The 15,347-nt window shown below is 43.7% G+C and overlaps 1 protein-coding gene across 6 annotated transcripts in view; it reads left to right on the forward strand.

Annotated features, from left to right (window-relative positions):
* The window catches only part of ANKRD44 (ankyrin repeat domain 44), a 744,373-nt gene that overhangs the window by 609,856 nt on the left and 119,170 nt on the right, over positions 1-15,347 (forward strand). For all 6 annotated transcript variants that reach the window (XM_085648750.1, XM_085648754.1, XM_085648751.1 and 3 more), the window contains exons 19-20: positions 2,072-2,159; positions 4,709-4,826. In XM_085648750.1, the coding sequence (XP_085504876.1) occupies positions 2,072-2,159; positions 4,709-4,826 (206 nt within the window). The remainder of the gene's footprint in view (positions 1-2,071; positions 2,160-4,708; positions 4,827-15,347) is intronic.

Consider the following 15,347-nt stretch of genomic DNA (forward strand, 5'->3'; position numbering starts at 1 on the left):
TTTTTGTAATTCTAAAGTGTTATGGAAGCACCGATTTTAATAGGGCCAAAACAAAGCAAGACATTTTATTTGTCTGAAGCCAGAATTCTATACATTATCTTTTTTGTGCCATATATGGTTGTCAATGTCTGATGCAGATTTAATGTCCATGTCAATTGAAAATGTGCTATTCGTAAACGACAGTGTGCTGCTACCCCGTGCTTTAGTCTCCTCGTAAACGACAGTGTGCTGCCACCCCGTGCTTTAGTCTCCTCGTAAACGACAGTGTGCTGCCACCCCGTGCTTTAGTCTCCTCGTAAACGACAGTGTGCTGCCACCCCGTGCTTTAGTCTCCTCGTAAAGACAGTGTGCTGCCACCCCGTGCTGTAGTTTCTTCGTAAACGACAGTGTGCTGCCACCCCGTGCTTTAGTTTCTTCGTAAACGACAGTGTGCTGCCACCCCGTGCTTTAGTTTCTTCGTAAACGACAGTGTGCTGCCACCCCGTGCTTTAGGCTCCTCGTAAACGACAGTGTGCTGCCACCCCGTGCTTTAGGCTCCTCATAAACGACAGTGTGCTGCCACCCCGTGCTTTAGTCTCCTCGTAAACGACAGTGTGCTGCCACCCCGTGCTTTAGTTTCTTCGTAAACGACAGTGTGCTGCCACCCCGTGCTTTAGGCTCCTCGTAAACGACAGTGTGCTGCCACCCCGTGCTTTAGTTTCTTCGTAAACGACAGTGTGCTGCCACCCCGTGCTTTAGTTTCTTCGTAAACGACAGTGTGCTGCCACCCCGTGCTTTAGGCTCCTCGTAAACGACAGTGTGCTGCCACCCCGTGCTTTAGTCTCCTCGTAAACGACAGTGTGCTGCCACCCTATGCTTTAGTCATTTATCTGCAGCAATATGCCCCAAAATGAACTACCGTACACTAACTACACCCTCACCTCTCTCCTGCCGAATGAGCATGGCTTGTTTGCTACACTTGTTCTTAGTGTGGTGCCTGGATTTTTCACACACCTTTGACTTAAGCGGCCCAGCATCAATACAGCGCACCCACTCTGAAAATTGTTCTAGCACCTTTGATAATCTGTGTCGCTGCAATTATTCTTCCTGGAGAGTGAAGAAAACGCGAGTAGCAAAATAATAATTTGGCGCAGAAAGACTTAGATGGGGTTAATCTGGTTAACAGTAGTGTTATTAATAATATTTACATGCTCTAATCAATTAATAGAAGCCCTCTCTCTCACTGTGAAGTTTATATTGACCATTTTGGGAGATAAGGAGATCTGTCTGGAAAAAAGTATAATTGTGGATAATTACGTGATGTTCTTGTTATTTTATTTTTGTTTATCTGATACGGATGGGATCATTTAGAATAATTCCCTAGTTTCCATAGTGACCATGAGACTAAAGCACCTCTTCCCCTCGGGAGTGGTAGTACAGTGGACTAAGACCTCCATTCTAGGACACTGTTCGACCCCCGCGGTTCCAGGTTCGAATCCCGGACGATCCACTCAACTTTTCAGCATGGTTGATAAAAGGAGTGCTATTGAGTTGGGTAACAATAAATGTTTTTAGGTGTCAAATGCCCCAAGGGGTTATAATATGCTTTACAAATCCACATTATGTTAACTAGAGCGGAGGACCCCCATTTGTTGTCGGTTAGTGAGCGATGGGTGGAACTCTGGACTGTATGGCAGGTAGGAAGGTCTCCACCAATGGACGGGTGAGACAGGGGCTGATGAAGGTAGAAGATGACCACCAAGCCAATGTGGGCAGCAAACAACGTTAATTTTGATTACTTGAAGATCAGGTTGGTCCTCTTGGGCGCCGTCTGGATCCAGGCAGGATCTGTGTGGGCTCCTGCAGGTAAGTGGCTGCATGAGGTATTGCAGGTGCCACATTGTGTAGTGATGGGATCTGTTTGCTGATCCCCAGTCCTCAGAGAGGTTCTTCTTGGTATGGACGGGTGACTGGGTGGAGGCAGTGATGTGGGGGTCGCTATTCCCAGCACACAGCAGGTTGTTTCGTCTTCAAGGATGGAGCGACCAGTAGTTGCCTCGTTGACTGATGTTTTTGGTTGCTTTTCTCCTAGTTATCAATGGCCACACGTCGTGTCTGCGGCTGTTACTTGAGATTGCAGATAGCCCCGAGCTGGTAGATGTTACAGACGCCAAAGGACAGTAAGTATGTCACTGTGGTGCAAGTGGCGTAAGTGCAACCCCGAGTGACCTGGTGCTGCTATGTTTGAGTGGGGTTCCCCAAAATGATTAACTTTTGTTGGCTGGATAGTTTGGTCATTGCTGCGGTGTACATCTGCGGCAGCGCAAGCATGCTGTGCTTGCAGGTGTGCATGGCCTGGTGTAGGGGTTCCAAGCAGCTCCACCCGAGACCACCAAGTGACAGAAACCCCACATGCATCCTCACGAGAAGAGGGAATCATGGGACTTTGATTTGCTGCTGCGAGCAGGTGGGAGAGGAAAACGGAAAATAATTAGAACCTGCGAAAAATCAACAGATAGTTTGGATGGAATTTAGGAGCCACCAGGGGTAGGAGCTGTGTCTCCTTGCTTGGCCTTTGGTAACTCTTAAATCAACTTAGACATCCCTGGCACATGTGCCCTGAAAGCAGCACCAGGACCAGAACGTAAACATAGGTATAAACCAGTAGCAGTAGTAGTAGTAATATACTTTATTCGGTAGCCAAGTATCATCAAAGTGCATATGTGCAAAACATTGCGAAAATACATCCAAAAACCTTTTTAAGACATGTCGCAACACAATTCCTTTAAGAACAATACTGCTCAGAATTCATTTTCTTTAGCCATTACTTGTGTGCAAAATAAGAGCAAACGTCAAGCAGAGCTATGTGCAAATTAAGCAACGAGTACTTAAAAACATATAAAATTATCATTCAACTCTATATATACAATGAATATTGTCAGAATAAAACAGTATTCTTTGTGACCCATGTGAGAATGAGCCTGCCCCCTCTCTCCACACTTGTGGGTGGGATCCAGGGCTCCTCCACCCATGTGCAAGAAGGAGGCAGGGCCTGCTTCCCCATCATGTACATGAGCAGGAACCCAGGTCTCCACGCTTGACTTACCCTCTACGTGTAGGAATTGGGGCTCCCACTAGCTGCATAAGCAGATTCCAGGGTACCTACACTCTCACCCAAGCAGGACTGCACCCCAACTAGGTGCCAGGCTCAAATCTATGCGACCCTGAGTCAGGAACCTCCCCCCACACCACCACTGATAAAGTGAGCGTGTGCCAAGGACCCACACCAATGCTGGAAAGCGCCAGGCTCCTCCATCCACGCAGGAGTCAGAGCCTGGTACCGAATAAGGAGTCATGCCACTTTAGCCGAGCAGCAGCTGGGCCTCACCTACCACCTGGGCAGTAGGGCTTCCAGGGTCACGCGACCCAAAACCAGAGCCACCCACTTAGGCATCACATAAACTGTAAATGGTTTCGAAGGGCTGAGCATTTGTGTCTTAATGATCCAAGCACATACATGAAGTAGTACTGCTGAACTGATTGTTTCTGCACAGATTTTCACTTTCTACTCGTTTTTGCGTACAATTAAAAAGTTAATTTCAAGAGACTTTCTTTGGTCTTTGTAGAATGCTTTATCATGCAACTGAGAGTGTGTTTTTTAAAAAAATTTAACATGTGTTAATGCTCATCTGGGTTCCTGTGCTAATCTGGCTTATGCCGGCATAGATGACAAATTATTATGGACTAGGGGTACTTGATTGTGCGTTGGCAGGTACCAGCTCTTGTCCGTTCTCCTTCCCTCAGTGACCCCTCAGTACTGGTTAGAGGCTTTCACGACCCTCTGCTGAAAGGCAGCGCCTCAGATACCAAACCACATAAGAGTGTTAACACAAAATATTGTCTTCTCCAAACTAGGCTTCTGCTCAGCGTGTAATGGTGAATACAAAGAGATACATTGACAAGAATTGACAGCATGTGCACTGTACAGCGTGTAAATAAACAGATGGATACCTAAGCCTGCTTCAAAATAAAAAATAAAAAACTGCGGGTTTGCATCTCTAACAGGGTTCTGAGGGTAAACGTCTTCATATTATTAGCTGCAGTACACGCCACATGTGGGCCTTGGCTGCAGGTGCTGCACAGACAGCCGTCCACAGGGCTTGCACACTCCCTGCAGTCCCACTGCAGGCCGTATCTGGAAGAGACCGCACTTCTGCAATAGAAACAGATCCAGTGGAGTCACCACAAACTGTCAGCTCTGTAACACCAGCAGTGAGCTCAGTGACTGAACCCCTGCGAGCAGAGCTGGCCAGCACATGCTTCTGAGGTTCAGGCCCGCAAGCACCGGAAGCACCGCATGTAAAACTCGCCTTTTAACTCGGTGTCATTGGGTTTAGTTGCTCTTCGTCTTACGATACAAATATCCGTTTGTTTAAAAAGGACGAAATACTTTGGGGGACCAGACTGAAGTTACTCCCACTGTTTGGCAGGTAGGAGAACCGAGGTGCGCGGGTGATATAGAGAATGACCTCTGCAATGCCCCAAGTTAGTTTTTTGCTATGATTTTTCTGTGGCGCGTGCATGCAATGTACTGGCATGTAAGTGAGGGTGACATTGTGAGTCAATTACACAAACACAGGTTGTGGCAGCGTTCAATCAAAGCAGCACATAACATTCACAGAATATGAGTCAACTGCCTTTTAATGTCTGTGGACGTCCTCCGTTTTAGAACCCCCCTGATGCTTGCCGTGGCCTATGGTCACATTGATGCTGTTTCACTATTGATTGAAAAGGAGGCTTCGCTGGACGCCGTAGATCAATTTGGATGTACAGCCTTGCACAGAGGAGTAAGTATCAATTCTGATTTAAATGACTATTCCTTTTGGTGCTAACAAGTTGTTTCTCTTTTGTTATTATAACTTTTTTTCTTTTGTCAATTTACCATCTTTAGAATGGCTCTTGCTTTCCATGCACCACATTTTCATGCACTACTGCTGTACCGCCATGCCCACTGCTGCAGTACCACCTTGCAGTATCATAGTGCAGCTACTACCCCAAAATTGCCTCCAGTGCACTTTTATTTGACAAATCCGCCACTGCCTACAATTTCCTGCCAGATTACCTAATCACTACCACAACACAGAACTATGCTATTATTCACCAGCATTTCACTCCATCCTGCACCTCTTGCGTTCAATCTACTGTGATCTTACTTCCATGACAAAACACAGTTCTATCATCACAATACCCCCAAAAATGCCTATCTCCCGTACCTTCACCACGGCACTACCACTGGTATCACCACACTACAACCACAAGCGCCACACTACCAGTGCCAGTACTGTACTAAAACTCTAGCACAGCAAGGTCATCCAAGGACAAGACCACTACATCTGTGACCGCACTACCACTTCCTAGTATTCTGTATCCCACAAAACTGCACTGCAACCCTCCACTAACAGCTTACTGTTTCACCGCCATCTCACTACGAAACTGCTTTTTAATGCCACTTCACTACCGTCCCTAAAAGCATGCTACTACCCTCAGCACCACACTGTGTCTACTCAGCACCACATCCAATAAAACAGTTTCAACAGACATCCTGCATTAGCACCCTCCATCAAAAGGTGCCACCCTGAGTACTGCATTACCACTTCATCATGGCTCAGTGCTGAAAGCAAAATATCAGCATCTGTTGCTCCTACATTGTCACGCCTGAGCCAGAGTATTGCCAATCAGAGCTACACGTAAAACCCCAGGGCCAAATCACTAACCCAAAACTGTACTACCAATCCTGCCACTGCAGTACCACCCCACTACCATCCTACACTACCACTCCTCACAAGCACAATACCAATGCCATCCCCACACTACCACCTGGCACAACTACATTACAATCTCCAAGACAGCACTACACTATTTCAGCCATCATCAATCTACCATGTTAACAATTCACTACCATGCCAGCATTGCACTATCACCCCAATCACCACAATACCACCCCAACACTACCATTAAACTCTACCATTCAATACTGCGCTACCACACCAAACATTGCATTACAAAGCCAACACAACACTCCATCCACCACAACACCAACCTAACACCACACAGTACCACACCCACTGTCCTATCACTCCATCCACACACTATTCCACCACAGACCTGCAGTGCCATACCGCTGCTGTAGTAACAAAAAAGGGGATGCCTCTCTCACCTTCGATCTGCGTGAACTTTTAGACACCTCTCCTTTTTTTTTTAAAACGCCATATTCTGCAATCACTTGTTGACAGTTCCCTGGCGATGGAAGAGACTGGAGCCTGCCGTTGTACTTCAATGCCTTAAAAATGGAAGCACCCACTAGAAGAAAAGCACACCTCCTGATAAAAAGTGAAAAGAAGCCTTTGAGAACATGCCACTGACATTGACAGCTATTAGTCTCTTGCTGCCCCCATTAATCGTGTCCTACAACAAAATCCTTTTCGCCCTGATGAAGACCTTCTAACAAAGATTTTAAGGTCCTACTCCGAAGGTTGAAACGTGTTGGCATCTCCCAATTGAGTCCAAGAGCAACCAGCTTGTAAAAATATATGAAATAAACAAATAGTCTGGTCCTTATTAAATAGACATAGACCTTGAGCTGTATACTAACACTCTGACCTCACACCAGGACCATACAATAAAAAAAAAGGGTTGTGGAGATAATAATTTGTTCGCCCCGCCATTTAGAAGTCTATAGTAGGACTTTTTAGTTTACTTGTGAAGTTAAAACTGTTGTTTGTAGTGTTAAAGGTATTGATTGTATATGTCGTAGTTGTTGTTTTGAAAACTGAAATGTGTTTTGTGTACGATGTATATACATGTATGTTGCTCCACGTTTATTTTCTTTTTTGAGAAATGAATTGTTTGATATAGTCAAATGACTATGGCATAAAAGAAAAAATTGATACAATCTACTTAAGCTGTTTGGTTTAATTAAAAAAAATGTAAAACTGTAATAAGTGATATAACACATTTATTGAGCAGATTTAGAGTTAATAAAAGTAACTCCAGCTGTCTAAAAGTTCACGCAGATCGATGGTGGGAGAGGCATCCCCTTTTTTGTTACTACATGTTAATAAATTCCAGCCTCTTCAGTCAGGAATTGAATCACTCCCCTTTTCGATACCACAGCTGCAGCACCACCTCAGTTCCCCTCCACCATCCTCCAGAATAACTGTGACACCATCCCTCCAGTAGTGTTCTATCCCCCACTGCAGCACATTCCAGGCTCGCCACATCACTTAACCATTATGCACCAATCCCACATTTCGACAACCCACCACACCACTTCACACCCACTCTCACACTAACACCCCAACCATCTACCACCTCAAAGCACTGATCTATCCGTTCCCATAACAGCACTATTAGCCACCACCATCAACCACCCCATCGCAGCACCCTATTTTAAACCTCCAATGAACTGCGGCATTACTTCTCAAGCCTACACTACCTTGTTCCCTGCCACTGCATTACTATCACACCTCTTTAGTGTCACCTCACAGTACTAAACTACTTCCTACTATCACTGCACTTTCACACTGTCATCTTGTAGCTGTTATACCCCATCACTGCACTACCAAACCTCAGCACCAATTTACCCCATAGCACTGCACTAACTTCCTACAACACCACCTTCTTCACCAACACACTAGCAATCTCTCTTCCATTGAAAAGGAAGGTGGCCTTCACCTGCATCGTGCACGCAGACTCATGGTTGGGGTCGGACAGGACCTGGTGTACAGGCATGCTTGCTGGTTCCCAGAGGTATCACAGTGGTCCTGCTGAAGTGCTGAGGGAGGGGTGGACCCTGAGCGTATGGGAGAACAGGATCCATAGGGCATTTGCTGAATCAGGATGCCACGGGGCATGGAGAGCAGTGATGCACTGACTACTGTAAGTGAAGTGGTAGAGTCTCGAGTGAATAACCGGCTCACCAAACCTCCCCACCATCTGGCAGTAGAAACTGGATTTTCTGGAATGGGGAAATCTGGTGGAAATAAATTGGGCTGTGTCAGCTGGGGATTGCATGCCTTTATGCTCCCAAAGGAGCATAAAACATCAAAAAGAGTCAGAGAAAATCGTGAATATGCCTCCCTGAGATCCTCAAACTCACAGGGGGCTAGTGAGACAGATTTGTGCTCCAATGAGTCCACTGATCATGCCCTCGGATGGAGGGATCATTGCTGATGACTGTCATTGCGGAGCTTCAGAAGTCGTCACGCAGAATAAAAACGAAAAGCTGAGATAAAGGCGGATCGCACGGTTTTACTGACCAGCAAGCTGAAGACGATGTTTCAGAAGGTGGAATGAGAGTCTCAGGAAAATGGCATCTGGAAGAATGTGTTGTGACCACCATCTCTGCTCTTGAACTCAAGGGGGCTGTGTGTATATGTTGAAAATGCTGTCAGGGCTGACCTGCTGATTATTTTTTGAGTAGTGTGGACCTAACATTTTACTTCCAGAGTGTTCTGAATACTTGAGTCGTGGGGGCTACTTTCCTGTATTCAGTCACAGTAGTTGAGGGTGTGAGGCTATCCTCATAAAAGCTGGCTGGAAGGAGGAGGTGCGCTACGCAGATGACATCTCCTCAACTGCGAGAACTAGTAGCCAAAGCAGTGAAGAGAATGAAAGTCGGTTCCGGAAATAGTGAGTGAATACTTATTTTTCCTTACCTCCATCCTACGACTCAATTGAAGAGATAAGAAATGCAAGAAACTAAGACAGGAAGCGGCTGACCTAGATGCCTCGTTATGGGTAAATTTAAAACGGGGAGTGCCTCCGCCAGCAGCACGTGAGATCTGGAAGTTGAGCCAAAACAGTGGGCGTATCGGTGCTGAGGGCGATCCACTATGGATTCATTACTTAAATCCTCAGATCCACCCCATGTGTTTTTCGGCATGTAATTCTTGTGTAATGAGTGGTTGAATTATTTAATACTTTAGAGTTTTTTATTGACTTGAAAGGTTATTTTCTTTGTCGTATTTTAATATGCCTACTACACTTCTATGTTCCTGTATATCACCCCAATTGTGTTTACCTGGACTCCCCCATGCGAAAGGTTTCTATTAGGTCCTATTTTTAGGGGTAAATTGCACTGTAAGTGGGCGAGTTTTTGTAATTGACTTCATCAATAGTGTGTTTTTTTGTTTCTTCCCTGTATCAATGTGTTGGCTCTCACATAATAAAAACATTTAAGCCTTAGATAGGTGATCTACCGAACAAGCATTGGCAATGCTAATAGGTCTGTCTTATGAATGAAAGTGCCTTTTGTGTCATTGATGGGTTTAGACACTCGATAAGTCATCATGTATGCAATCCATTTATCCACCCACTGACACATTCTTTTCATTCACACCCTGACACAACAAACTCAACAACATATGAAAGATGAATGCAAGTAATACATGTAGGAAAAAAACATGCAGCTGCCTAAACACGACTGACATATGGTTGCAATTATGAAACTAATGAGAGCAGCATGTGTCTGTCTTGTAGTGGTATTTTACATAGTGTATTGTTGCTTGAACTTTCCAGCATGGCCGCCACCTTTAGAACCAACGTGTTGGCCGGATTGGAATTGTAAAACACTATGGCAACAGCATTCCGTAATGATTTCCTGGTTTAGAGGAAGTTACCACGGGCAGTATATCTTTTACGTAGTAAATAAATCAGCCCTACTGCCTTTGTTGTCACTTTCTATAATAAACATATCAGACCTATGGCCTCTAAAATACCTTTTCCTAGTGAACCAATAAGCGCCACCGCTGTTATCATTGGCTGAGGTGGCATGGTGGGCTAAAGAATGATGGGTTGGAATGCTACTCGAGCAATTGCCAGTGGTTAGCCTTATTGCAAGCATCCTCCCAACACCTTTTGTTTGTTTAATTGTTGGTTGGTTTGTCACTTTAACAAACTCAGGCCTACTGTGTTGAGCTTAAGCTTTCCCACAAGGCAGCCATCAAGAATACAGTCATAAATTTAAAAAATATACAAAATACCAATTCACAAAGCAAAATACCGATCCTCCTAAGAGAGCCTAAAAAAGATTCCCTCAGAGGTAACTTTCTACAGCCACATTTTGTCAGAAGGGGTTACCAATACCCTGGCCCACTACAGTTATCTGTGAGAGTTCATATAACAAAATACCTTTCTAAGTACAAACTAATAACAATCCACTCTTACATGCCTAGTGTCTTCAAAATATGCTTGTCATAATTAATATGTCAGGCCTGCTGCCTTTATCACAACTGTTCATAATAAACAACCAGGCCTATAGCTTTTAGCATTAGTTTGTCATCATAGCCAACTCAGCTCTATTGTGCTGGGCATAAGCCTTCCCACAAGGCAACTATTAGTTATACCATATTAAAATGACACATATCTACACAATTATAGTTGTCAAGGCAATGGGAAATCCCTCCTAAGAGAGCCTAATTGACATTATCAGAGTGCACATTATCTATCCCCATGGATTGTTCAGTGGGTCACCAACACAAAAACCCTTGTCTTCTATGGTAATCTGTACGGTTCCATCGAACAAAATACCTGCCCACAAGTGTTAGCACAGTGTAATATCAATCAACGCTTAAAAGCCTATTGCCGTTAACACACGCTTTTCACAATAGGAAAGTCAATGCAACTGGCTTTGTCATAACTTTTCCTAATAAACAGATCAAAACTAATGGAATAGGGTACAACTTTCCCCAGTGAACTGTTAAGGCCCATACCCTTTACCATTGACTTGAAACCATAACCAACACATGACTATTCAAGTGCACATAAACTGCCAACCATAATGCATACAGTTATAAAGTTTTGAATATGTAAATAAATGCTATTTGCAAATCAATATGCAACCCTTCTCAACATGACCATCGCAGCGAAAACCCACAAGATTGGTTAAGGTTTTAACACTACGGTAATCTGTATTACGTGTAACAATATGCCTGTATATGGCCTGTAACACAATGTAAAAACTAAGCCTGGGCAAAGCACTACGCTACGCTTGCGTAGTTTGCGAAGTTTGCGCTGCTTCGCACTACACGAATTGCACGTAGCAAAGTGCAAACACGCGTAGCGTAGCATAGTGCAGCGGTCATTTTTTGCTTGCTCGCGGTCCTCAACGTCAAGTTCGCGACCGCGAGCAAGCAAAATGACATCCCGGCGAGACTTTTTCCTCGTTCGCGATCAGCAACATCAAGTTGCCGATCGCGAGCATGGAAAATAAACCTCCCGGCGAGCTTCTCAACACGGGGAGGTCAGGTTTCTCATTGCGAGTGGTCGCGTATGCTCGCGACCGCTCGCGATGAGAAACTACCAGTCCACGTTCAGAAAGCTGCCGCTCGAGTAGAAATCTACTCGAGTGGCAGAAAACGACTGCTTGCACTGTGCAAGATGCAGTTTGCACTGATTGCACAGTGCGGACAAGCATCCGACACTGTGCAATCAGTGCGAACAGCATCTTGCACAGTGCACTACGCAGTTTGCGAAGCTATGCGTAGCTCGCGTAGTGTGAAGTGCACTTCGAGTAGCTACGCGTAGCGCTACTTCGCAAACTACGCCGAGGGTTAGTAAAAACAACCCATGGTTAAAGTTCTACGTTCTTTAACACATGGTTTTCACACTACATAAGCTAGGCCTACTGCCTTTACCATAACTTGCATATTAAGTCGATCAGACTTATGATATCATACAAAACATTTTCTAGTGCACCAATTAGGCCTATACTTTGTCACTATAACCAATTCAGGCCTACTTTTATGAATATAGCCTTTCCCAAAAGGCACCCATCAGAAGCACAGTCATAAAAGTACAAAGATATATAAAATTACATTTGGCTAAACAAAATACTGTCTCTCCTAAGTGGGCCCAACAAGGATTCTTACATAGGAAATGGTCTATATCCATAATTTTCACAGAGGGTAACCAACACCAAAGCCCTTGCCTACTACCGTAATCCGTGAGATTGCATGTAACACAATTCATCTCTGCAGGCTTTCATTAAGAGTGATAGCAATCCACCCATAAATAGATTGATGTTAACATATGGTTTTCATATGTAAGGCCCAGTGCCTTTCTTGTAACATTTCATAGTAAACAGATTAGGCCTAGAGACCTGATCTTTGGTTTGCCACCATAACCAACTCAGTATCGCTGTAATGAGTATAAGCTTTGCCACTAGACAAAGTGTGCAGTACTAGCATTTTCAGTGGAAGCACACATCTTCAGCCCAATCAAATCCTGTAGTCAGAGTAATAACCACACAACTTCAGCTCGATCAAATCCTGCAGTCAGGGTAAACCAAGTTGTAGGTGGAGCCTAACACCCACTCTCAGTAGTACTCCCAACACCTAAGCTCAGGCTTCAGCTGTATTTTCATGCCAGAACTAAAAGTTGAATTTCATGCAAAACGGATCACAATGTTGGCTGTCAATTCAACTTAAGAAACTTGGAATAATTTCTCAAAATCCACAGCATTCCTAAAGTGTGAGAACATTGCCATCTAGTGGCTTATATCTAAACATACACACACTGAACAGGCATCTTGAGCTGTTGCTGTTCTTTCTCATCTATGTAGGGACCAGTCTTTGAGTCCACTTCTATAATAAAACACATCAACTCAAAGATCTTTCCTATTTTACGGAACCCAGCTCAAATATAAAGAGATTGTACATGCCACATTGTGTATCATGCCTTTAACTGTCAATAAAAACAATGTATTTTTTATGCAGCCGCTCCCCATCATTTATGCAATCTTGTAGTTCTGAAAATACCAGCTGTTACTCTTACTCATCTCAATGATGCTATGTTTATTGTTGTTGAAGGATCACAAGCTGAACCATCTTTGCTTTCATAGAGCCAGACAGCTTTCCAGATCTGAGGGTTATGCTATGTCCCATTTTATACTCCCTTTTCCTAAAAACGTGCCCCAGAATTTGTTTCCACTTGGAAAAGCAGGTCTGTGGTAGCCAGCACACACAATACCAAAAACTCTACAATTCCATACAAAAAGTCCAAACCTATTTACCAGTATCCTCTAACGAGGAGACAAGCATACTTTGAAGCAAAAAATGTTTGTTTTACCAGGTTTCTTTATAGGAGGATGCACAAAGACAAGGAGGTGGGCATGAGTCGAGTGCACTCTCCAAAGGCCACATCCCTGTTGCCTGATCAGCTTCCCTTGGTGAAGAAGTGTCTGTCACAGTAGTCTGAAAACATAACCACAACCCGGTTGATGAGTACAGGCCCCAGCTAGGCCCGCAAAATACAAGGGTTCGCTCTCCTGTAACGAAAGCTAGAAGGAAGTTGGCACGGAAACTGCAAATACAAAGACAGAGTTTATTAACCCTTAAGGGTGGTCCTACAACCTACACAACACTCTTCAGTATTGCATAGAGTAGCACAAAGAACTTGCGTACGTGGTCCCCTTTTATACACAACAAAGGGGCTCATAAGTGGGTGGATACAACATAGAGCAAAATTCATTACCATTTATGGACATTTTCGATACAGGATCAATATATGGGCGGAGTTAACAATTTCCTGAGCCCGCGAAAACATGGTCAAACAAGGACTAACTGATAACAGATGTGGTCAAGTCTGGACATGCGCCAGACGGACAAAGGAGCTATGTATAGACTGTTACTAGGCAGATTACAAGAGCAACTAGCGAAAAGGTAGGACTCTTCTCGTGAAAAGCACGCGGAGACATGACAATACGAAATGGAGTCCGGACATTAGTCAACATAAGACAAGAAACACGTGTTGACTAAAGAGAACTCATGTCTTCAGTGAATGCTTAATCATATCGCTGTTTTAGTTTTCAACAGACGACCCTTTCAGCATTCACTGGATAATCAGGATATATGTCAATTTTCATCATCTCTTCCACCTCCTTGTTTAAGTGTTTCTGATAGGTGACATTGGCAATAGCTTTCTTATCAGGAATACAAAATGACACACATAAAGAACAGAGTAAAGGACCACACTGAACACAGATGCAACAGGAAAACAGAACTGCTACAATAATACAGAGACCAGTTAAAACTTTCCATCCCCATGTAGTGATCAATGCCCAAAACCATCCAGAAAAGGTCCAAGTGCCATTTTCTGTATGGATCTCAGCTGCGATTTTATGCAATTTATTAATAGCGTTATAGACTGATGGCGTGTGGTCAGGAATAAATACACAACAACTACTTCCGATAATTCTACATGCTCCACCTCTGTCTGCTAACATAACATCTAATACCATACGATTCTGTAACGCAATAATTCTAGTGATTTGTAATTCTTCCGTAAGATTCCCAAGAGCAGCAGCAGCTTGATTTGTTACAGCCTCTACAACTCTCGTTAATCGTCGAACCTTCCTACTATTTAGAGCAGCTCCAACAAAGAAAAACAATCCTAAGTTAAAATCAACATACTGCTGTAAGCTAGTGTCAGTTTGGTCAACATCATCAATAGATAGAGTACGTTTATACCTATTTACAGTTACATTGTTCAATAACTTCAAGTCTTTATGATAGGATGCAGGCGCTAAGAATACAGGGGGTAATAAGAACGCTACATAACATACTCCAGACCAGCCGGCTGGTAAACGATAATAACCCTTATTCCCACATACGAAGTACGTATTATGGGAAGCTAAGAAAGTACTATTATTTAATCCATCTATATTCAAAACAATAATACAGTCACTAACACCAACAGGAATATGACCCACACTCTGAACACACAGGTCCGCTTGAGCTTGTGCCACTTGAATTACAAATTTTTCATTTCCGACAATGTCTTTAGTGTTCGTGAAGATGTAGGGGATTGATTCATTATCTGGTCGATATTCTTCCCACTCTCATATTGTCCCATTCGCTTGTGCATAGCCTTCTTTATCTTGATGACATTCCTTATTAAGTCTAAAAAGTAGTCGTCCCACTGTAGGCTTCCGTGTGGCAAAAGGCAAAGTGTACCATGCTCTACAAGAGCCATTATGAGAAAGGAAGAGGTATAAACGGCGTTCCTCCTTTCTTCTGATGAGCTGGCATGATACCACATATCCAACAGTTCGTAGCATTTGTAGCAACATGGGTATGATGCAACATCTGGATAAAAGTATTATTCAAATAAGACTGACGATGCTTCAATTCTTGATACGGAAGGGTGTAAAAGTAGTGCTCCTCAGGCACTGGAGTAATCAAAACAAGCAACTCACGGGCAGGAGTCACATCCTTAACAAACCACGTGGTTATACCAACAATAGCTACAATGATAATAAAACTTGTCACACAAAGAATCTTCTTCTTCTCCATTTTGTAGTAAAAGTC

The sequence above is a fragment of the Triturus cristatus genome, chromosome 3_2 (genome assembly GCF_964204655.1).
Source record: "Triturus cristatus chromosome 3_2, aTriCri1.1, whole genome shotgun sequence".
In the NCBI taxonomy this organism is placed as follows: Eukaryota; Metazoa; Chordata; class Amphibia; order Caudata; family Salamandridae; genus Triturus; species Triturus cristatus.